Source organism: Hakea prostrata, chromosome 5 (assembly GCF_041222555.1).
Source record: "Hakea prostrata isolate BN-2017 chromosome 5, UWA_Hpros_2, whole genome shotgun sequence".
Lineage (NCBI taxonomy): Eukaryota > Viridiplantae > Streptophyta > Magnoliopsida > Proteales > Proteaceae > Hakea > Hakea prostrata.
The window spans coordinates 10,933,171-10,958,537 of record NC_142604.1 but is presented as its reverse complement, the minus strand read 5'-3'; the positions used below and the strand labels follow the sequence as shown (position 1 = coordinate 10,958,537).

Below are 25,367 nucleotides of genomic sequence, written 5' to 3'. Positions count from 1 at the left end.
TATTTGACAACGAATCCTGTGTTTCATGCACGCACGAAGCATATTGAGGTTGATTTTCACTTTGTTCGTGATAAGGTTGCTAAGCATGATCTTTGTGTTCGCTATGTCTCTACCACTGACCAATTAGCGGATGTTCTTACAAAAGCTCTCTCTTCTGCTCGTTTTTGTCTTCTTCGGTCCAAACTCAAGGTCCTTGAGGGACCCTTGACTTTGCGGGAGGGTGTTAGAGAATAGCACATATGCATTATTTCTCATTTTGTAATGTTTTCATATTCTATAAATATAACACTATGATCTCATATTGAGATCATGAGTTCATTCATTTAACAGAGGCCTACCCTAGAGGTATAATCATCAATCATAAGGAGGGTCTCCACAATCTATTGGATAGTGAATCACCTTGGGTGTATGAGAATATCTATTCTTACAAGTGAAGGGACGCGGCCAAATCGTCTCCACCCAACTGCCTGTCTTCCCATCTTCACCCCCTCCTCACACACACACATACATGTTTGGGTGTGCCTGTGAACCATGGTCAGGCTTGTGTCAAGTCCGTTGTGAGGGTGGGGGCATGGGGTGACAACCCGCTTGGGTAGGGAAGATCTCGAGCGATAGTGGTTCAAACTTAATGCCTTTTTACTTCCTAGGTATGAGATTGCCACCAATGTACTATAAGCATGATACTTTACCGATTGACATATGAGGGTAAATGCCCTCATAGGTTATAGTGTTTTCAAGTTACCCATACTTATACCAAAAAGTACTACACAAAAAAAAAAAAAAAAAAAAACTTACACCAAAAAGAAAGAAGTAATCCTTGTTTATTCTGTCTTGTGGCTTTGAACCGGAAAGCAGGAACACATTCCTGCAACCCGGGCGCAGGGCGAAATTTCGTCTGGAAAGGCCAGGAAACTCGGTCTTTTGTCTTAAATTCCATTTATTAATTTCTTCCACCAAAAATTCCACTACTATTAATATTCTTTGGAAGTGAAAATCTCTAAAGGGCAACTCTCAGTTTGCGCTGTTGAGATTCAGAGGATGATCAGAGAGTTGATAGAAGAAAGCACACTACTTACCGAGGAAGAAGAGAACGCGAAGTAGACCACATTCCCCAAAACATTATGCGTCGCGATTTCTCGCGTTTCGTTCAACCACGATGCTTTCTTTTCTTGTTTCTGGTGGCCATTATCGTTTATTTCGCTTTCCCAACATCTCATCCGGTACTTCTTTCTTTTTCCTCTTCAGTTCTACTAAGCTAATTTAGAATTGCCAATTTATGGTGTATGATTTTCTTGTAATTATAATTGTTGTTTGAAGAGTGTGAAATTCTTAATTCTTCTACTTAGCTACTACATGAAGATCTACTCACAAAAATGGTTTACACGGAGATTTGGATCCTGAGGACCTCAAGCCGAAGTTTGTTTTGTCCTCGATTTACTCTTGGTGGTGACGGACTTCGGTGGCATTATGAATTGGAAGCTGTCTTATTCTTGAATGCACGGAATTCAATCTTGGTTTTCTAGGTTCCGTGAAATGCTAGGATTTTCTTTTCGAAATCTGGTCTGCTTAAAATGTTTGCAATCATTATTGGCTCAAAGTATACAGATTTGAAATCCAAGACCTGGCAACAGACGAGTCATTCCTTAGCAAGACAATCAAATCTCGAATGCTCTAAAGTGAGAATTTTAACAGATCATGCCTTTGTGTTATCTCTTCACTCTCCAGTGCAACAGAGATAACTATGTTGGAAAAACATGCCAAAGGTGTTTGGAAGACCCTTTAGTAAACAAATTAGCAATTGACCACTGCAAATATTTAATGTTTTATTTCACTTTTTGGTGGTGTTTGGAAGACCGTTTTGTAAAGCAGGAATCAAGGAACAATAACAACAATTCACTCTTATCCCAACTAAATGGGGTTGGCTGCATGGATCCTTGTAATTAGATCTTTTCAAGGGTCATATTGATACAAGGCCTAAACTATCATGGCCTTTCCTCACCACTTATCCTGTCGTCATTATTGGTCTGCCCCTTTCGCTTTTAGTTCTTCAGCATAAATCAATTCTTATGCCATTTAAGTGTTGTATAACTAGTGTTCCTTGACTGAATTTGGAAGCTGTAACATCAAAAAGAAAATTAAATTCTCTTCTAGCCCATGATTCGACTTGACCTATCCATTGAACCATTGCTCCAAACCAAGCCAAAAGAAACCTCAGGCCTACGAAAGAGTCTGAATTTAAACAGCCGCAGGTCCTCTTCCCATGCTTCCTGTTACTACCTAAACATGCGTCAATATATGGTCCACAGTCATAGTATCCAGTGAAATGTATTCTAGAAGAGTTTATTAGCGTGGTGTTCCTACTGTGAGGAAATCTATAGATGACTAAAGAACTCAAGATTTTCCTGGAGTTTCAGTTTGAAAACTTTTAAAGATCTCATTCATTGTTATCATATTTTGATCTTTAAATCGGAGTATCTTCTCTGATATACTAGCACAAGTCCCAATGCTTGAAAGCTTCATGTTTGAGAAAACTCTTTTTTTTGCAGGGAAAAGCAATTGCTTTCTTGGTAACATGGTTATGCATGGATCATTGTTATTGTTTGTTTCCAGTATAGCATTTTTATCTATATAATTCATGATCCAAAGACAATAAAGTTCTTCGTTGATTTTTAGGCTGAAGATAAGGTGGAAGAGGTGCCTGAAATTACACACAGAGTATTCTTGGATGTTGATATTGATGGGCAGAGAATTGGTACATAACATTTACTTTTCAAAAAGTTTTTAAATTTGACTGGTGATTTAGCCAAAATTTCATTTCTTTTTTTTTTCAGCTGCTAATTCCCAAAGTTTGATCTGTTAAGTAAGGGCCGCAATGATATGTCAGCAGAGAATATCCCTCCGCACATGCAGGCCCACACAAAGAGCTCTGCATGTGACACCAAGGGGGTAAATGAACATGTAACACAGACTCCCCACACTTACTTGGAGTCAGACAGCTAACCTTCTGACTCTGATACCTTGTGAGAGAGAGAGAGAGAGAGAGAGAGAGAGAGAGAGAGAGAGAGAGAGAGAGAGAGAGAGAGAGAGAGAGAGAGGAAAGAATAAAAAATAAAAGAACTGAAACGAAACAAGAAGTAGAAGAAAGAGTGATCTGATGATTAAATTGTGGATCATTCTTCATTCTTTATCCTCAGATGTTATGATGAATGAAAAAGAAGAAGAAGTAGCAACCGAGAAGAAAAAAACACTTTTAAGTCTTTAATGTGAATATCAAAGCAGATTTAACTTAATAAGCAATCCAAGTTAAACTTTGGTTTGATGCCATATTGCAACTTTCTCGAAAGCTTGAAGTCATTGTATTATGTATATCAACACACAGTTTCCTCGATCTAGTTCTTGCTTTTCAGGTTATTATCTTGGGCTATTTGAATTTAATTTGCATTCCAATTCTTTCTTTCCTGGGCTTCTTCTCCTTCTTTTTTTTTTTTTGAGCTAGAATGACTAATTAGGCTTACTGTCAGAGGCATAAACTATTGCGCTCTTGGTCATACAAATTCTGGATGCATTTCATTCAGTTGAAAGTGAAGGTTTCTCATTTCTTTCTCCTTTTTTTTTGGTGGCATGGGGGGTTTTTTTTTTTTGGGGGGGGGGGGGGTCAGGGTGTTGAGAAACAAAGAAATAGAAACATTATATTTGTCATTTTGTTGCCATGAGCATGTTACTTACATATGTTTTCTGTAAAGATCTCTGGTTTCTCATTCATAGAAGGGTTCCATTTCATTCTTCCACATATCTGAAAGACTCTTGGTACATATCTCTCAGATCAAGTGTATAACTTGAAGATTCCTGAAAGAGTCAATAGGAATTAACTCAATTTGAACAGGATTTAAACGTGATCTGCTTAGGGGATAATCCGGTTGCTCAAACAGGGATTATATCCGATATCTTAGATGAATACTAGCAGCAGAAACTCCAGCAAGCGAGGGAATGGATAAAATAATATAGGAACATGAATGCAATTAACCTGAAAAAATGGTGGAAAACAAAGAAAACAAAAATTAGAGGAGTATGACCTGAGAATCACCACCAACCAATCTACCAGATCACCAAAACAAGTAAAAAGGACTGCATTACTACCATGAAACCATGAAAGCCTGGCTCTTTTGAATATCAAAAAGGCTGTAGCCCTCTGATGCCTTTATTTATGAAAAGAAATAATGGAGTCATGGTCCGGCTCAAACAATTAATTGAAACAACAAATACAATAACAACTGAATCTTATCACAACCAAATGGAGTCAACTATGTGGATCTTAGTGAAAACAAAATAAAAGAAAAGAAACACAACTGCAAAAACAAAAACCAAAGTCTTATACATGATAACTGGGGTCAGCAATACAGATCCTTTCTTTCCAGACATCTGTCTTTGGTATCATACCTGGAGGTTGGAGCAAGACCTAAAATAAGCATGGCTTTCCTCACCACTTTTCTTTGGGTGTTTAGGGCTTCCATCTTTTCTTTTAGAACCTTCAGGGTTTCTCCCCGAATCTAGAGCGTCTGAAGGCCATCATTGAACATGGTCATGCTACCTCATCTGGCTTTCTCATCAAACTTGTATCCCTCCCAAATGAGCACAAATAGTATCATTTCTTTGTTTTATCCTTCATAGTTTTTCCACTCATCCATCTCAACATCGTCATCTCTGCTAAACCTAGCTTATTTATATGCCATGTTTTGACATCCCAAAGCGGCACCATACATATTAGCTGGTTTTGTGACTGACCTGTAAAATTTTCCTTTAAGTTGTGAAGGTTCCTGTCACATAACACTTTGAATGATCTCTTCACTCCATCAATTCTACTATAATTCTCTAACAGACATAACAGACATCTTCTTCTTTATCACTTTTCTTATTGATGAGCAATTCTGAATATCTGAAATGTTCAAATTGTGGCATCTCTCTATCTCATCAACTTTTACCTTATTAACTGCCAGAAGTTGCTAAAGTTATAGACCATATACTTTTCTTTTTGGGGATATCGGAGGGTTTACTTACATACTTCAGAATGGGGTATAATCCTTTCAGACCACACATGTTTCCGAGTTCCACCATGAGGAGGGTGGATGGCCCCAAGGCTGGTACCTAGGGGATCTGAATCCTGATAAGGCACTTAACCCCCTACAAATCACCAATGGATGAACACCCTTGGGGTTATCTATCTACGTTCTATTTATCTTAAAACCTTCTAATTCTATGGTTGATCTGGTAATCCAACTGTAATTGGGATTTTCACTACCTTGATCCTTATGAATTATTACACTAGTTACCATACATCTCTCATTCTGTAATTATATTCAGATACATACTCAAAACATTTTTCATCTTTGGATGGTGCTTGGCTTAAATGTCTAGTAACTCTATCATAAGCTTTCTCTTAGTCAATAAAGGCCATGTGAAGATCCTTTTTGCTGTCTCTAAATCTTTCCATGAGTCTTCTAGTAACTTTATCTTCTATTCTGGATTTTGGCATAAAACTAAAGTGGTCCTTTGAAATAGAGGTATCTTCTCTCATGTGTATTTCAATAATCCTTTCCATAATTAAACAGTTCGACTCACGAGTTGTATGCTTTAATAGATGTTCTGATTCTGGATATTGTCTTTATTTTTGTAAATTGGGACCAGAAAGCTTCTCCTCTTTTCATCTGGCATTCTGTCAGTGCACCTAATTTTTTTGAACAGCTTAGTTAACCAAGATAGGCCATAGTTTCCTAAACTCTTGAGCACTTCTTTGGGACACCATCTGGACCAGAAACTTTGTCGGTTTTAATCAGTTGCAGTGCCTTTTTTTACTTTGGAAAACCTAGTTTTGTGTATATACATCTGACATACTTGATGAGTAGTACCTTCTCTCAATCTGCTATAACTTGAATTATTACCATCATTACTTTTAATGCATCTAACATGGTGGTCTTTACTGATGCTTTCTTAATTCTGACCATCTTATATATAGGTTTTTAAGATCATCATTTTTTTACTCCCTTGCATTCCCTACGTCAACTCAGCTTCAGTTTTAGCAGTAGCTCTATACCCAACTTCAGCAGTAGAATTAGCCAGCTTAGTTAGTCTCGTACTCATCCAGGTGACATGATTACACCCCAACAAATGTACAGTAGCCAGAGGCTGATTACTCCTCCATAGTAACCAAGAAGATCAATATGATTATGAGGTTTATGAATGAGACCCCTTCCTAGATCACCCTTGAGATATTCATAATATGAAATGCTACCTTCAGATGAGCCTGCATAGGTTCCTTCACAATGTCTTATTACCCAGTAAAGTAAATAAGCTTAGCAATCAATTTCTTGTGTTGATGCTTCTCTGAATTCCTTATTGTCACAAATTCTGAGTTCTCTTTGAGGATTCATAGAGGTATCAATAAGTTTATAATCTTTCTTTCTGGGGTTGCAAAATAAGCTTTTAACCTATAGTCTCAGACAGAAGACTAAAAACATTTTCTCTGAGGCACCTTTTTTTAGCTGCAAAACAACCTCAATTTCGAAATATCTGAGAGCGCCCAAGTCTTTCATCTGAAAGTGTTGGCGTAAGTAGGCCTTGACACCCTTAATACCAAATATTGTTAAGAGATGATAATGTCATCGACGTAAACGACCATCTCTATCACCTTGAAACGCTGTTGAAACCAATTGAGTCCATGATTAGCAACCATGCAGTGTATCCATTTCCATGTCCATAGTTAATTTTCCCCAAGGATGAGAGGGTGCTATTTTTTCTTTTCTTTCTTTCTTTTTTTTTTTTTTTTTTGGGGGGGGGGGGGGTGTTCAAAAGAGAGTGCTATTTAAGATGTCTTACGGACTGTGCAGATAAGGTCAATGCACAAACTGAAGAAGGAAGAGTGGAAATAGAAACAAACTGAGCAATAGGAATGTATCAAGGTTTTTTGAGTGCATGATCGAGTACCTTTTCAAAGGGCTCTAAGCAATTTTATAGGCAGAGAATTGAGAAGGATCTCCCGACAAAGTAAGTCTATGTAGAGGACAGTGGAGAAGGAACATTGGAAACAGCTGGACATTGCATGGGATGGTGTCTGTACACTCAAGTGGTGTTCATCAAGATGTAGATGGAGCATCTGCAAGAGGAATCTGCGAGCAACATTGGCCGTGGTTCCCATTTTTGATCATTATAGAAAGCAAGAAATACAATCTATCTCATGCATCCATCAACACAGTCCTCACTTATCCTTTTTTTTATTTTTTTATTTTACATGCATGGTTCCATGCATCTACTATTTCAATCTCTGTACACAAGCCAATTAAACATCCAGGAAAATATTCTACTTAACAAAGTACGCATACGCAAAGTGTCCACTAGGTCAGGAAACGGGCTGTGGCATTCAAAGCAAAGCCCAAGTGTCAATGATGGGTGCCTTTATGCATACAGAGAGGCAACAAGATGCCAATGGTAGCCAAAAGTGCGTTCTCTCTTAGGCAGTGTGTGGACAATGCCTTAAAACCAAAGGGTGCATGCCCCTCTGTCGTGTGTGTGTAGCTAAACACTTCAAATCATTAATGACCATGGAGTGTGTTCTTTTTTAGGATGTCAATTGTTGCAATGTTAGTTATTTATCTGTCTTCTATTTATCTATTGGGTTCATATGAACTTTCAAGTTTTTTTGTTTTTATCTTTTCCCTTACCCCCTTTAATTCTTCTTACGCATATACATGACTCTGTTATTTGTAGACATTTGGTGATTAGGACCTTCTTTTTTCAACAGAACACAACTGTGTTATTTGTTTGCATGGTTCTCCAAATGGCTGCCATGCTTACTTTGGATACATGAATTTTAATACTTATGTTTCCGTTTCTTATCTGGTTTTAATTTAACTTTTGTAACCTCGTTTTTCTGCAGGTAGAATAGTTATTGGATTGTATGGTCAGGTTGTCCCCAAAACTGTTGGTATGCCTCCCCTTTCCTTCCCACCTAAAACTTTGAAGCGATGGTTCACTGATGCTTGGAAATTAATATTTTGTTTTATGCGTGGAAAATATTACTTAATACTTAGACTTTGTGCATTGTGGACATGTACCTATAACCACCAGTAGTATAGATGTTGCTTGACAGGATGGAACAGGTTGAGATAAAACCATATCTGACCCATTTAAAATATTGCTCAACTTTGGTCAGCTGCCTGTGCTAATCCTTGAAACATACATGATCAATAGTAGTAGAAGACAACTGCAGTGGGGGCCCTGCAGGTTGAGGCAGGGCAGGTTCTAAGATCTTTGGAAACCTAGACATGATCCTAACAAAATGTTGGTCATATGAGAACTGAAGAGTTAAGGCTCTGCTGGGATATGGATGTATTTAACATTCTGCATTGACATATCCACTTGTAATGTCCTGCTTCAAGTGGAAAAATTGTCCCTTTTTTTTTCTTTTCCTGGTGCTGCCACCCTAGGTTTTGAAGTTACTTCCTAGGCATTTAATTGCTATTGTTGGTGGACCATGGTTATAGTTTGAGGTCAAGTCATTGGAACCATGGAATGGGATATCGTGAGATCTCGCTTGAGATCTCAGGTGAGAACTTTGAAATACCATAACTCAACCGAGACTTCGGTCCACCCACTAGTTTAAAATCCCACATTTTGAGCGAGACAAGTCAAGATCTCGATCAGTCATGCCTCCTCTCACCTCCCAACTCGCCAATAGCTTCCTAAGTTCATTTTTTGCCCCATTTTTTTGCCTCATCTCGCCAACAGCTACCCTAAGCCACAACAACTATTCATGGGCCCAAGCCCAAATTGCATAGCAAAACCTGAGGCCCAAAGTGATATAAGGTCTCTATAGGCTTGGGGGTGTTGCCCCCTGCAACCCCCTCCCACTCAAGGGAGCGGGACCCCGTGTGCGTTGGGGGGAAGGTCGTCGGCAACAAGATGTGAAGCATGAGCCATACCTAATACTTCAGTTATGAACTTGTGATTTATATTGAATTTATGATGGTTGTATTATTGTATTCTTGAGAGTCAAGAATGTGATGTTCTATTGTACTCATATGGATGGAATTATGTTGCTATTTAAGTTACTTGATGTATCTTATCACTTGCTTCTTGTTTATATATCTTAATAGTTCTATATTTCATGTTTTACAACCTTGCATGTTCATTCCTGCAGAACAAATCTAAGGCCCACCAGTGTGTTAAGAAGGTGTAAAATAGGCTAAATACCAACTTTGAGCCCAACCTAACCCTTAAACCCTCCGCCCTAAGATGGGCCCTCGGGTTCACTTGAGTTGGCCGTGAAAAAAAATACCTGATCTTGAGCAAGATCTCGCTTTTTCTCAAGGGCAAGATTGCCCTCGAGAGTGAGATTTGGTACCATGATTGGAACAGCCTCGTAGGCAAAAATGTGGGGTGGGGGGGTGGAAGACTATGTAAGTGAAAATGCCCCCTCCTTCCCAGTGGACTTTGCTTGGTTGGGGTGAGTGGAGATTCAGGACTTGTCTGGATGTGGCAGCCCAATTTCCTAGGCATTTTAGGTCTTGAAGTTAAAACAGGGAAATATATATAGTGTATTACTTTTATGTAACACACAACAACCCATGATTGGAAGACCAAAGTATTGCATTTATCCTCCAAATGTAGTGATTTGATGCGTACTTATAAGTTTTTTTTATTACTAAAATTCTTTTACATATATTTAAATTACTAAAAATAAAATAAAACAATGTTGATCAATTGTGGTCAGATCGCATGGGGCCAAATGCAATTTCTGTCTCGACCTCTTTTAAATGCTTTTTGAAATGCATGCATATTATTAAAAAGATCAGAAAATATCAGAATAAAATCATAAGTTGAATTTTTCATTTTTGAGGAATAAGACAAATCCAAGCTTTAGTTTTTTTATGTTATCTATTATTTTATTTTGAGGTTAGTGGCACTTTGATGGTTTGATCATTTTAATCAGTGGATTGACAGGGAATTTTCTTCATTTACAACATCAAATTTGGCTACTCTTCCCAACCCTTATCTCATAATAGCTTTTATTTGGAGTTTTCCCTTGTTTCTTAGATGTTTCAAATTCTTTAAAAACATTTCACTTTCTGTAAAATTGATCAAATAAAATTTTTTGATGCGGTAAATTCTAATTGGACTAAATATAACACATGGTTGGAAGATTTTATGGATAGTATGTGCACAAGGTTTGAGCACCAATCAAACTGTCAGTGCCAAGGTTAGCCAAAGAGACATGGCTTCTTTTACCATATGTATATGAAACCAGCCTCATTTACTTATTTGTTCTAGTGATAAAACTTAGAAGTATATCTTTTACTAAAGAAATTGGAAGCAAAGTTATTTAGTCGTAATTTTTGTGTGAAATATGCTGGTTTGAAATTTTAGTTCCACTTTGTGATAATGAGTGATCTTTTATAGCTTCAGGATTTTCTTTTCCATATGAACGATTTTTTCCTTAAAGGATCTGTAGTCTTACTTTAGGGTTGACTGCAAAAAAAAATAAAAAAATCACCTATCTTAAATCATTTAAGAGAAAGAGAGGCAGTCTGTGGCTTTGTTTGATCAATCTAGATCGAGATGAAGCTTCAGCTGAAGGTGAAGTTATATATATGGACTGCTAAATAAAAAATCTCTGTAGGGCAATCATAATATTAGCGATCGGGCTGTTCATGAACTTCATACAGATGGATCAAGATCCCTCCAGTCAAAATCCATCCTTCTCGTGGAAGATCTGTTCAATTTAACGGAGGTATGTATGTAGGTGCACTGTGTTATGTGCCTAATGGGGTCCACTTTGGTGTATATGTGCTAGATTGGGCCAGCCTAATATGAGATAGGTTAAAGGGCTTAACCCATTCCATAAGCTTCAAAGCTTTTGACGAATTGCTCAGGTACCTAACTCACTGTGATCAAAATATATTATTTGTATATTATATAGGGAGAAGGATAGGTAAGATAGCAGTATAGAGTATGACACACCCTTTTCCCTTATTTGAAATGACTCTTTACCTCCAAGAAAGAGAGATAAATAGGGTGTTAGCATATGGTATACCACTTGGCACTAACATACCCAGCTTTTCCCCCTATTGTCTATAATTTTCTTTATTGATGTTTTTCACTTTCTCTATTTTGTGTTATACTAATCGAGTGGGAAGTGGCATCAAGGTTCCCAGTTTTTGGAATATTTTGACTGAACTGGTTATTTTGGTTAAAACCTGTAAACTTTTTCCAGCAAGTTTTGGTGATGGTTTTTGTGAGCCCATTGGTCCAAATTGTGTGAAAAGCTGCAAAATGTTGTACTTGGTTCCAACCTTTTACAGCATAGAAACTGGGTTTTCCAAAGCGTCGGAGTCACAAAATAGGTGAATGTTGGGTTTAAAGCCTGGTCAAAGTTACATTTAGGCAAAACAAAACAAGTATGAAATTTAACCAAAACCTAAAACTCGGTTGAAATACGTGCAATCCATGGTATTGCATGAGTTTCTTGTCAAGCCCTTGTGAAATTGAAACTTTTTACGCTGTTTTGCGAAATTAAGCAAAATTGTGTCCATGATGTAGTATGTTATATTTATGCATGATAACATAATATATTAAAACCTAATCAAATATATGCGTATAAATCAGATTGTACTAATTATTGGATCTGAACCCAGATTACCTAGGAAGATCTTTATGATTGTTACTCAGATTTAAGATAAATCCAATTGATGAAATTATTCAAATATAGGTCAGCCATGATCTGCTCTGGGGCTGACCCTTTTGTAGCCGTCCTTTCTGTTATTTTGGAGGGCAGAAATGTCACCAACAATAACTGAAATATTTAACATTTTCATGATATTGCATCTCTTAATATTAGATGGTAGGTGTTTCTGCCTTTGGTAGATACTAAAAATATTGCATTCAGAGCCACTGAAATTAGGATTTCAAGATATGAGGTGTGCAACTGAATTATATGTGCTTTCATTTTCTAATATACTGGTCTGTGACTATGTGGTAATCTGCATTTTATGGATTAGTTTTACTGTTTTTACCCTTAATTTGCAATACATAATTCGAAGCTTCTTTGAACTAACACCTTGCTATTTCTATTTTTGTAGAAAATTTCAGGGCTCTATGCACAGGTACCTGGAGAAACATCCTGAAGATCCTTTGACTATTGTTTATGGTTAAATTTTCACAATCACAGTTGCTGCTATATTGTTCCCAAACCTTCTATTTCTTCTTTCTTTGGTTTAACTATTTTTGTATTAATTTATTCATTTTCTTTAATGGTCTTGATTTGTTAATTTTTAATTGTAGGGGAGAAAGGCAAGGGTACGAGTGGGAAGAAGCTCCACTATAAAGGAACACCATTCCACCGTATAATTTCTGGTTTCATGATCCAAGGTGGAGATATTATTTCTGGAGATGGGAAGGGAAGTGACTCTATTTATGGTGGAACCTTTCCAGATGAAAATTTCAAGATAAAGCACTCACAAGCAGGTCCACTACGTCTGACTTCTTTAAAATTTTCTCCCTCTTGCATGAGTAACCGTCACTGCCTTATTGTATTTGATAATAGTGTGCTCCTAGTTCCTTGTGCCTTTTGCATGTTGTGTGTATGATGCTTCAAATTGCTTCTTCTTCTTTCTTTTTCTTTTTTTTTTTTATAATTTGATCTTTGAATCTCTGAGTTGATTCACTATCACTTGCAGGTGTTGTTTCCATGGTAAACTCAGGACCTGATTCTAATGGCTCACAGTTCTTCATAACAACAATCAAAACCAGCTGGTAAGTTACGCAGCTTGTTGGACAATCCTGGGGTACTGTGGTTTTTTACAGTACACAAACACATGGCCAGGTGCAAGTGAACGGACTTCAGTGACTAGGACATTTGTATCAGTTGGCCTCTGAAGATGCTCTCCTAGAAATATAAAAGAGAAAATAGAAAGATTCATCCAATTAAATGTATAACATCTTCATAGATATGGTAGCTACTGCCACAAGAAACAGATCATCGGATATCTCATTAACTAGTTCAAGCTTATTCTTTAAGATCTCCTTAAAAGGGATGCTTTATGTAGATTTTACATTCGTGATGAAGTAAATGCAGAATGTGTATGTCTGATGTAGCCATTTCCCTTCTAATGTTTCTTAACCCACTTGAAACGTCTAATAGGTTGGATGGGGAGCATGCTGTCTTTGGCAAGGTTATTGAAGGAATGGATACTGTATATGCAATAGAAGGAGGAGCTGGGACCTACAATGGAAAACCGCGGAAGAAGGTTGTTATTGGAGATTCAGGGGAGATACCAAGGAGCAAGTGGGATGAAGAAAGCTGACTAGTTCGCCAACTAATATGACATTAGCAGAGGCCAATGGTATGACCGTGCAAGTTGCTTCAACTTGAGCAGCATTGTAACTTGTCCTTGTAGTTGACACAGGTATGCATAGTTTTCCAGCTCAGGTTTTAGGCTTTTGTTATCATTGGTAACGTGTCATGTAGTTTCAACTTTCAAGCTGTTATAATACAAAGAAATGGGTTTTAGGCTTTTGTTATCATTGGGTAAGGTGTCATGTAGTTTCAAGCTGTTACAGTTCAAAGAAATGTTAATCTCATATAGGAAAATTTAATCATTCTTCACAGTTTCTTTTTAGGTGGAGGCAATTTGTATTTGTTTTTTTTCCCCCTTGTATTTGAGTCATTGTAGATAGCAACACAATGCAGATGTAATTCGAGTAATCCTTGCATCTCTTAGGGTTTTATTTCTTTGTAAAATTTAGGCCTCATTCCAGCTCTCAATGACATTTTGTATGCATAGCAAACCATTGCTCTCAATTTTTTTTTTTTTTTTACGGGTGGATTCCACTTGATTTTGTGGTTGAGAAGTATAAGGGGAGTACGTTTCCATCAGGTGAGATGATCTGGATTCTTTATAGTGCTTGTGATGGCAACGATGATGGTTCACCCTAACCCCTTTTATTTATGAGATAGAGAATTCCAGGTTAAAGGATGAAGGTGCGGAGGAATGAGGCTAAAACCTGATCCATACTCCTCTTCCTACAACCAATCTGAAGTCTACAATCCAAGAGCTTGCTGTTGTTGTCAATGTAGGATTGGTAAAGTGGTGAAGACTTATACTTCTTAGTGAAGAGGTTATGGATCGATTCTTGCGGATGACATATGGAATACCTCCATCACCTATATATAGACTTTTCGACATCAAAGAAAGAAAAAAAAGAATTTCCTAGGAAATATACGTGATTAAAATATCCCAAGATACTATATAATGTTAACTAATATGAATATGTGTTAATGGATGTGGAATTTTCATTTGATAAATTGCAAATCTTCTTGCAAATCTTCCACAGATGGCATATTATTATTTTTTTAAATGTTGCAAATCCTTCACGAAGAGTATTTTGGTATTTCATATATTGCAAGTCCTCCATAGATGGCATATTATCTCCATAGCTCAAAACGGGACGTACTCCTTTAACTTTTAGGGGATGCATTGTCATTTCTTCTTTCTTTTTTTCTCCTGGCAAGTTGAAGGAGTATGCTTTTAGTGCCATGCATCCCCTAAGAGTTTCAAAGGCAAAAGAGAAAAAGAAGAAGAAGAAGGGAACTGCTGAAGAGAGAGAGATGGCGGTGGGTTTGTTGGCAGGGAGGGGGTGTAGTTGTTTTTGGCAGTGGCAAAGGGTTTCTGACAAGGGATAGGAAGAAGATTCTCCCTTTACCCACCTAAGGCCTGAGGGTTGGGTATGGAAGATGTTTCAAAAGAGTGTTAGAGCTGCCAATGGAATAGTAGGATGGTTAGGAACCTGCTTCTCAGTGGAGAGGTCATGGGTTCAACTCCTACCGGCGGCATATGTAATATCCCTATCCCTATATATAAAAAGTGCCTTTGTACAAAAAAAAAAGAGTGTTAGAGCTTCCTGGTTCGTTCTTGATCCAGACCTGGTTCCTAAAGACAAAACAAAAATGAGAGTGGACCGCCTCTAGGGATAGGAAGCCACATCCAATGATTAAGTCAGTTAAGGTGAGGAATCTAGGGTTTCCTAAGTTATCTCCATTCATCTCTTCTTTTTCAAGAGTTTTTTGATGGAAAAACTATTGATGGCCTTTGTTAGCATTTCCCACAGATGGCGTCAAATGTTGTTTTGAAAAAGTACTAGAGCTTTGCCTCTACCTCCAATGATTAAGTCAATTAAGGTGATGAATCCAAAGTCTCCCCCGTTAAGGAGTAAATGATCAAGAAGATGGAGAGAAGAATGTTTTTTCTAAAGTAATTGCAGGAGAGTCATGGCTAAAGATTCAAGTCTTACCCCTCACCACGCATAGTGATGATATATATAGCTGGTCCATACCTCAGGTGATAGTGGACGTTCCATCATCCTATGATGTTCATACACGGAAATAAAAGGGTGGAGATGGCTTCTTGGGGAAACTTGTTCAACAAGCTAACCGCCTAATCTACTGAACAGCTGAAGATCTCATCACTAAGCATGGGTGAGGGGTAAGACTTGAATCTCCAGCCATTACTCTCCAGCAATTACTTCAGAAAAACATTCTCCTCTCCATCTTCTAGAGCATTTACTCCTCAATGGGGGAGACCCTGGATTTTTCACCTTAATTGACTTAAGAGGCAGCCTACTCTCACTTTTGTTTTGTCTTCAAAAACTAAGTTTGGATAAAGAACAAACCAAAAAGCTCTAGCACTGTTTTGAAACAACAAAAGGGTATTAAATGAGGATAATTAAGTCACTTTACTGTTTAAATGACATTTAAGTCATTTCACACTTTACTTAACAGAAAATCCTAAGAGTGGATAATTTGTAATTTTGAAGGTAAATGTCATATAATTTTGGTCATAATAGTGGATGGACACTAGTTTTATCTTAATAATAGTCGGTGCCATGTAAGAAACTTTGTATATATTCTATTTGTTCTTCCATACCTGGAAAATATATTTTATATCATGACATATATATAAATAAAGATGCACCGTTTAAAACTTTGTTTGGACCGAAACCCATCACCAAGCCCGACACTCCAGCTTCTGGTCATTTCTTGTCCTGTCCTTTTTCCAAATTTGATTCCGGATATGTCTGGTGTTCTGTTTAGAAAACGATAACATAGGACGTCATGCAGGGGATACAAACCCTTTATAATGTGTCAACTCAGCTCAACTCAACTCGGTCGCGGATGAGAATATACCATATCATAAACTGATATAAGAAGATCACAAGAATAGCAAAAATAAGTTTGCACAGGGTTTTGGGGTTGGGATTTAGAGAAGAAATGAGACACGCTACTCTTCTCGCTCCCGAAGCCCTCGTTGGATGTCTAGTCTTTCTCTGCTATCGTGTTCGAGTTTCTTCTGGTATTGTTTCTATCAGGGCAAAACCAATCTCCATTTCATTCGGTGATGCTCCGTCCAGGTTTGGTAAGTCTCCCTATCTCCTGCCGTTTTATCTTTCTTTGACTGATTCCATACTCAACTGTCATCTACGATCCTAGGGTCTAATTTTGCTTCCTTCCTTCCTTCCTTCTTCATTAAGTTTTAGAATTATGAACTAGTTCTAATCCTTTCTTCTTTAATTAATCCTTTCTTTTCTTTGAAATAACAATTGGAGATTTTGGACATATTTGAAGACTCTGTAAATCTGTTTATTTATTTTGTCTATCTTCACAGCTGTTGGTGTCAACAGGTCTGGTATTTGTGGAGCTTTGCATGTGGCAGATCCTCTGGACGCCTGTTCTCCGCTTCAGAATGACTTGGATTGTGAAGAAGACAATGAGGTACGGTTTGCTCTGATTTCTAGAGGTAACTGCACTTTCGAAGATAAAGTTCGAAATGCGCAAGAAAGGGGTTTTCGTGCCGCAATTGTGTACGATGATAGAGACAGGAAGAATTTGATTTCAAGTGAGTCTCATTTCCCTTTTTCTTGAATTGAATTGAATTCCCGACTTACTTTGCTTTATTCGTTCTTTGCATATTTCACGACATTAGATTATGGCATCATCAGCATCTTATGAATTTGCTGTCCCTAGGCTCCCTATTACTTACAAATGTGATACCATCATCAAGACTGAAGATCTTGGTTTCAAGGTTCTCTGTAACACTTTGTAGAAATGGTCTACTTATCAGGGTAGCATAACTTTGATTGAGCAACACTGTTTATGTGTTTTTACCATCACCGCATTTTCAGATAAAGAGTCAACTCTTAACATTCAGAATTTCAACTCTGTTTATCATTGAGTTCAAAATTTATCTTTCTCATATCATGGTTAGGACGAAAAACAGCTCTTGGTACTCTGGAGCATTATTAAGTTTCTCTTACGTGTTTATGAATAGGAAAGAGGTTCTGACACATATATTCAAGTGGGTGGCTGCAATCAATCTGACTTGTGTAAAGATCCCTGGATACGGCATGTGTCAAAAGTTTGGGACCTATCTACCCATATTAGCTCCTTAATTGTTGGGATTTCCCCGGTTTATTGAGCATACCCGTTCTTCTGACAGCTCCAAACAGATTTGATTGTCTGCAATGATCTTTAATCCATTGTATCGTATGCATGAGGGACTCAGATTTGTCTGGAAATAAAGGAATGATTACATGATAGTGGTAGACCAAGGCTTAAAGTATCAGTGATAATTTAGTGCATTGGCTGATACATATTAGGATTTGTTGGTAGTATTATGATTCTAAGCAATATTACTCTTTATCTTGAGAAAAAGTGTATCACCATTTTGATAAACATTGGTCTTAAGAAAATGTGTATCACCATTTTGATAAGAATTGGCCTATGAATTTCACTTTCAAAACAAATCCTGTTCTTGCTGGTCGTACCAGAGTTGTTAAAGTTTGAACCACAACTGCAGAGTTAATTTGGACCTGCAGCTCTGAATCATTCATGATATATGATTCAAAATATAGAATCAAACCAGTGTTTGGGGATTGAAGCTAATGACTCAGACTTTTTCCCTCTAAACATTTGTTTACCTCTTTTTTTTTTTTTTTTGGGGGGGGGGGGCTATTTTCGAGTGATTCTAAGTGAAACAAACTAAAATATTGTGCCAAACATGCTTTATAGCATTGATTTGTTCTATAGATTTCTGAAATTTGTCAAAACTCAAAAAGGTGCTCTACGTAAAAAATATATTTGATGTTCTAGATGATAATTATTTGAGCAAATTGCAGTGGCACCCCAAAATAGAGGCTTTAAAGCATTGACACCCCACTTTATGTTTAAAAAACACTAACACCCCATTCAATAAACATGTTAGTCCATTCTGTTAGTGAAACTATTAATTTATTATTATTATTTTTAAATTCCAAAAATGCCCTTACTAAAATCTGAGGAGAAAAAAATGGGCCAAATCAATTCTCTCTCTTCACTCAGTTCTCCGCTACTTCACCTCTCCACCTCCAGTTCCGGCAGCCTCAGCAATGCCTCCACCACGATTACGCCTCCCGGATTGGAAGAATCGGCGAGGAAGCGAATTGCAAAGCTAGGGTTTTCATAAAGCTAGAAATTTGAAAATATTCAAGAAACTGGACTAGTTTCAATAATCAATGCTTCCAAGCTCGTGCGGTATACTCCCATTGAATTGGTTAAAGCTTGCATCCAAAGTCCTTAGGTTTCTGCAATTCATGAGACTCGGTGGGATCTCTTCATTTAAGCTATTTCTTGAAACATCAAAAACTTCCAGTCGATCGCTGCAGGTTTGTATCTCAGGAATCTTCCCTTCGAATTGGTTTGACGATAAGCTGAAATGGGTGAGATTTTTCAGTCCAAGAAGATTGAAAGGAACCAAACCAGTAGAACAAATTGCTTCCAAGATCCAAAACTTCCAAGCTTTGGCATGCCAAAATCTGCGTTGGGATGTCCTCTGCTAAAAAATTACTTCCCAAGGAAAGGATATGAAGGATAAGCTTGGAGGACTACAAATCTGTGTAGGAAAACTACCAGTGAGATTGTTGAAAGAAAAATCGAATCCGATAAGCCTCGAGATTTTGCAATAGATTGAGGACTGTTGTGTGCCAAAGAAATGAACTTCGTCTTTTCATATCCCGTGTCTCTCCTCCGATTCCTAAATATCTTTTCTACCGTTCTATCTTCATCAAACCAAGAAGCAAGCTTCTTGGAGTGTCTTTTGTACCAGCTGTGAAGTTGGTGGAGGATTTCAAGGCGAAATTTTAGATTAAAACCAGCGTGAAAGGAAAAAGAGAATGAAGAATTAGACCCCTCTTGCTACGAAACCCTCCGTAAAAGGGGAGAAGAAGGGGAGAACAGGTTACTTCTGTACTTGAGGAAATTGTGAAACTGGTGAGTTCAATTTGATTAATGCATAGCCGGCAAGTGTTGTTTACACTTTCTCGATTACTCATCTGTTTCCTTGTCGTGCTCGCATGCCGATATCGAGATTTGACAAAATAACCAGACTTAAAGACTACGTCATTGTGAAATTTGATAATTTTGAAGAAAGCTTCTCCTAGTAGCAAATATTCCTGAATCTGAATCTTACACATCAGTGACTGATGCTGTGAATCTTCTATTTTCTAGCTTTATGAAAACCCTAGCTTTGCAATTCTTCTTCCTACTGATCCTGCAAGTCCGGAGGGTAGCGGCGTCGCTGCCGGAACAAGAGATGAGAGGTGAAGCAGCGGAGAACCAAGTGAGGAGAGAGAATAGACTTTACCCATTTTTTCTCTCAGATTTTGGTAAGGGCATTTTTGGAATTTAAAAATAATAATAATGAGTTAATGATTTAACTAACAGAATGGACTAACATGTTTATTGAAATGGGGTGTCAGTGTTTTTTAAACATAAAGTGGGGTGTCAGTGCTTTAAAGCCTCTATTTTGGGGTGTCAGTGCAATTTGCTCTAATTATTTTCATTACACTTTCAGAAAACAAAAGACAAAATTGTTAATGGTATTTGCAGAAAAGGGGATAATTGATGCAAATGGATTCAATATGGCTTAAGAACTCATGTAATGGATGTGTGGATTTCCTCCTTTGGTTTTGAACCAGCCCAAAACAACATAGTATAGACTAATAGTACATGTGAGGAACCTCATTCTTTAAATTTCAATTGAATTTGCTTTTATCATGATGGTTGTTCTTCTTTAGTGTTTACACATGATACATGTTTTCATATTGTGCTTCTTTTTTGGTGGGTGTTTTATGCTCCAAAGGTCTAGATACCATGTGTATTTTTACCATTATCCTATCTGATCTAATCTGACACAACAGCACAACATGTCAGTGAAGATCAGTTTTCCGATATGATATCCAAAATGAATGCTTGACACTTTGGTTGAGAACATTTACATTGAACTTGAGCCCTAACAGCCTGCAACATGGCGGCTTTATATGTATTAAAACCTACCTTGTTAGTAAATTATTTATGCTGAAAATAAACTCGTACATACACCACCTACCTTACTTTTTCCTTCACATGGTCAATAGTATTGGGTTGTCATAGGAAAAAGGGTCTTGCTGACTTATGTAGTCTAACAGATAATAGCGTACTTGGAATTGGCACTGCATATGGCATTTTAAGCATCTCCTCTTAAACAACTCAAAACTGATATCCTGAAGCAGTTAAAGCACAAAAACTTAAGTGGAAGATAGTATTTAACAACAGTACAGGGTCATCTCCATTATGTCGAGAAAATGTCTTAGCTGAGTTTACTTGAGTTGACATTCATGGCACGGTAGTTATAGGAAACCAACTAGCAGCCAATAACCAGGACTTTCCATGAACTGGTAAGTTTGGCTTGGTCAACAAAGAGTTTTAAGTCAAACTAGGGCTAGGGTTTGGTCTGGCCTGATAGTAGGGTTAGGTTATGTTGATGTATGGGGAGTCTTATCAGTTTCCTGAAATTGAATTGGCTGCAAGTGTTTGTAAAAAAGAATAATAAGGAACATAGGGTTTTTGATGATCTGAAAGCTTGGCTAGTGTTTTGTTAGGAAAGAAGAAGAAAAAGTCTTAGCTGAGTTGAGTTGAGTTGAGATTCATGGTACTGTTGTTTGAGACTGATAAGAATCAACTAGGAGCCAAATAACCAGGAGTTTCCATGAACTTGTAAGTTTGGCTTGGGCAACATAGAGTTTTTAAGTCAAATTAGGGTTAGGGTTTGGTCTGACCTAGGGTTTGATGGTAGGGTTAGGTTATGTTGATGTATGGGGAGTCTAATCAGTTTCCTAAAATTGAACTGACAGCAAATGTTTGTCAAAAAAAGAAAAAAAAAAAAAAAAAAAAAGGTACCCTGGGTTTTTGATGGCCAGAAAGCATGGCTATTGTTTTGTTAAGGATAGAAGAAGAATCAGACTGATAGGAGGGGGAGATGGGAAGAAATATGAGAATCTTCTTAGGAGGAAAAAGAGAAAAGAATTCATGTTTGGGATATCAATCTGTATGCATGGCTCAATGGCAATTAAGATTGTCCCATTGGTCAGTTTCCCCTTGGCAGATTTTATTTTTTTCCCATGGTGGACCTTATGCCGGACCCTCTCCACCAATATAGAAGCCCCTTCCAGAGTTGATGCCAGAAGAGACTGATATAGACAAAGCCCCTGACAAGCAAGCGGGCAGAACCCCAAAGTGCGCCCCAAGCCCACCCAAGCAATCTGATCGAACGCTATTGGAGGGTTATTTTGGATAGAAGAAGAATCAGACTGATAGGAGGGGGAGATGGGAAGAAATATGAGGAATCTTCTTAGGAGGAAAAAGAGAAAAGAATTCATGTTTGGGATATCAATCTGTATGCATGGCTCAATGGCAATTAAGATTGTCCCATTGGTCAGTTTCCCCTTGGCAGATTTTATTTTTTTCCCATGGTGGACCCTATGCCGGACCCTCTCCACCAATATAGAAGCCCCTTCCAGAGTTGATGCCAGAAGAGACTGATATAGACAAAGCCCCTGACAAGCAAGCGGGCAGAACCCCAAAGTGCGCCCCAAGCCCACCCAAGCAATCTGATCGAACACTATTGGAGGGTTATTTTGGGTTTTTTAGACCCTATTTTACTGCTGAAATCTAAATTCCAAAATTTTAGAAGAATCCTAGACCATTTTAAATTCTTATTTGAGTTGTGTTTGAGTTCGTTTCCATTAGTTAAGTGTGGATAAAGATTAAACTCTTTTACGAGAAGAATTCCTATGTTTAGAGGTTTGCTTTTAATTAGAATTTGTTTTTATTAGTAGTTAGTAGTTGAGTTTCATAAGGAGTCCTTTTTCATGTGAGCTTCCTTAGATAGAGTTTTTTCTAATCCTTTATTTTCAACAAATGTCTTAGGGGTTTCAATAAAACCCTGTTGACCTGGCCTGGCCCAAACTTGCCCTAAGCCCGCCGATTCCAGCCCCATTTTTTCAACCCGAAGTGCGGGCATGGGTTACAAAACAATGAGCCCTAACAGGGTTGGGTTCAGGTTTAGCCCTCGACCCAACCTGGCCTTGTCCAACCCGACCCTATGTTAGTTTAGTTTGATTAAAGTTATAATTACATGTGATTTAATACCAGCATTATATACCAACACAGCGTTTCTCAGTTGGTAAAACCAGTAGTTTTCAACAAAGAGGTCATGGGTTCGATTTTACTTGGTGGCGATATTATTATCCATTTTGTTTACCACTAAAAATTAGGTTAGAGTCAAAGCTAATCAGGGCCAACACAACCCTATCAGGGTTAATTAGGGTGGGGCGGGTTGGGTTGGGCATGGGTTTCAATTTAAGTCTCTAGGGTCAGTTTAGGGTTGAAGGCTGGCTGCGGTCAAACCTTAATATATCTTTTAGATATTTAGATTCTATTTTGAAGGTCAACATTATGTGGTGGGATCCTAATCTATAAAGTAATCCCACTTAAAAGTATAGTTCTTTTAGTAGGCTATAAATAGCCTATTCTTAAGTCTGATTAATGAATGAAAAATTGATTGAGTTGAGGGCTGAGGTTCCTGAGGTGGGCCTTGGCAGATTTTAGAAAGTTCTTCAATATTCAGCATCCTTCTTCAAGTCTCTTTAAGTTCTTTCAATTCTTTACAGCCTCCAACAAATTCCAGCAGCCTTTGACAACCACATGACTTTTACAGCATCCCCATCCGTTCCCTCACCTCTTTATCCCGTCCCACACCCTAGGCAGCTGCTCCCCCACCTCCCCTCAAGCTCTCCCCTGCCCCTCCCTGTCTTGTGCGCCACCGTGGGTCCCTCCTTGCTGCCGCATCACAGCAGCAGCATTCCCCACCACTTGAGACCCCTTAGCCCCTGCGCGTACCCCCTACCCTTCCTAGCCCATCCCCCACCCTCCCCTGCCACTGCGATAGCCCCCATCCCCACTTCTCTCTCGCAGGCTCTCTTCCCCTCCCCTCTGCCTTGTGGCAGATTTGAAAAAGAAAAGGTAGAGAAGAAAACACTATTTAAAAAAATAATTAAAAAATAAATAAAAAGACGAGAAAAGAAAAAGAAGAAGAAAGAAAGAAAGAAAAGAGAAGAGTAGGAAGGATTCAAGAAAGGTTTTGAAAGATCCATCCCATATTGAACATTCTCTAGCTTCTTTCCCTTGTTCTAAATATCCCATATTTTGATCTTCATCTTTAGTGTCCTTTTCCCCTTTTTTTAATTACTTCCCATAAAAATTGAAAACCCTAATGTTATCTTTCTTCCCAGTTGCCCCTATCAATATTGATTTTGGGTTAAAACCCAAACAACTGTTAGGATCTCAGTTCTTGTTTCCTGCTCTTTCCCTCCAACTTCCATCTACTCATAGGATCCAATATCTACTTCTTGTTTTTCGATTGCACAAGTGGGGGTGCAAGTGCTTTGTGTCCAGGCTCACTCCAATATCAATTGTCTCCCAAGGCGCACTGTGCTGTTCATATAACATTTTGCATTTGCCTCGGGTATTCCCTGGCAATGCTTTGATGCTCGTATGAAGAAGCTTCATATCTCTCGGCATGTTACATTCGTGGGGGATCAGTCTTAGAATCCTAGTCTGGCTAGCAGTTTCAGTTAGAGACCTCAGCGATTATAATGGTGGTTTTGGAGGTTTATCTGCAGAAATGTCCGTTGGTGGTAGTGGTGGTGGTGGTGGAGGTTTATTTGTATATGTGCTTGTTGCTGCTGCTTCTGCTGCTGCTGTTGCTGTTGCTAGTGGATGTTTACTTGAATATGTGCCTGTTGGTGGTGGTGGAGGTTTACCTACAGTTGTGTTTGTTGCTGCTGCAAGCATGCCTGTGTGTGGCCTGCGAAGATCATCTCTCCCTCCTAAGGATTGTGAGTTTGTGACTAACGAATAGGCTGCCATGAGGACATGAAGAAGAAGAGGGGGTAAGAAAGAAAAGGAAAGAAAATTGTTCAGCAGAAAAACAGAGGCTGCCGAAGGGTTGGAGAAGAAAAGAAAAATAAGAAACCAGAGAATAAATTTTTCTGCTGAAATAGAGCTGCCATGAGGTTGAGAGAGAGGAATAAAAAAGAGAGAAGGAAGCAGGGGAGATTAGGCAAAAGAAATTGCTGGTTCTAAAAGAGAGGCCGGAGATGGTTCCCGCCAGGAGAGAGAGAACTGCAAGTCTCGATGCCTTTTCTTTCTAATTTTTTTATTTAGAGCCCTGGTTGGCTGTCAGCAACTTAAAAGTAAAGAAACTTTCCAAAATAACCCCAAATAAAATAAAGGAAACAGTATAAAATCCTAAACTTCAACATATGAAAGAAATCCCTCGACTACCCTTATAAAAATGATCAATAAATACTAATACTAATATGTAAAAAAACGTGGTGTGGACCACGGTTGTAAGGGTCCAGATGACCCTTTCTAGTAACTGAACCAAATTGAATGGTTCCGTATCTCCGCCTTTAGTAGTAACGAGTGATGGGTGGGCATTTGATGTCCCTATTAGGAACACTAGAAAATAATGGTGATAATGACTGAACTGCAAACGTAAATCGGATTAATCAGTCAGTTTTTGGAGGTCAGATTTGGAAATAATAGAGTTAAATTAGGAAAACAGATTTTCAACTGAAAATTGGAGTTCAGAGCATATGATGAATATATAAATTAGTAAGGCAAAGCAAAATTAGAATGTGAAGTTCTGTAACCATTAATTAGGTTATGAAGTTGAAAGAAGAAAATCACTGAAGAAGTTGAGATACTCTTACCTGAACCACAGGAGGTTGAATAGGTATAGAATAAAGATAGAACAGCAAAGCAGATAAGAAATGCACCCAATCGGCTGGCTTGAACTCTTTCGGAGCCTTCTTCGCCTGGAACTGGATTCTAGGAAGTGAATGGGATTACTACGGAAACAAGGGAGACTTGGATGCTAGTCTGTCCTCCTCTGATAGTGTAGCTT

At 38.2% G+C, this 25,367-nt stretch overlaps 2 protein-coding genes across 3 annotated transcripts in view; both read left to right on the top strand.

The window, feature by feature from the left end:
• The first annotated feature begins 849 nt into the window (after positions 1–849).
• LOC149015065 (Cyclophilin-like peptidyl-prolyl cis-trans isomerase family protein) lies at positions 850–13,854 on the top strand. 2 transcript variants are annotated; one of them, XR_016173478.1, is made up of 8 exons: positions 850–1,220; positions 2,674–2,752; positions 7,928–7,975; positions 12,129–12,152; positions 12,331–12,513; positions 12,726–12,801; positions 13,190–13,484; positions 13,560–13,854. XR_016173478.1 is itself a non-coding variant. In XM_089155720.1 (7 exons), exons 1-7 carry the CDS (start codon positions 1,122–1,124, stop codon positions 13,350–13,352), a joined length of 672 nt encoding a protein of 223 aa, XP_089011846.1. In that variant the 5' UTR covers positions 850–1,121; the 3' UTR covers positions 13,353–13,854. The 2 variants fall into 2 exon arrangements, 1 of the variants encoding a protein (XP_089011846.1); XM_089155720.1 differs by having other exon boundaries at positions 13,190–13,854.
• A 2,420-nt stretch (positions 13,855–16,274) lies between these two features.
• Positions 16,275–25,367, top strand: part of RMR1 (receptor homology region transmembrane domain ring H2 motif protein 1) — a gene marked incomplete in the record, with an annotated part of 10,297 nt that continues 1,204 nt past the window's right edge. The window contains 2 exon segments of the mRNA XM_089155764.1: positions 16,275–16,460; positions 16,710–16,940. Of these exon segments, the coding sequence (XP_089011890.1) occupies positions 16,316–16,460; positions 16,710–16,940 (376 nt within the window).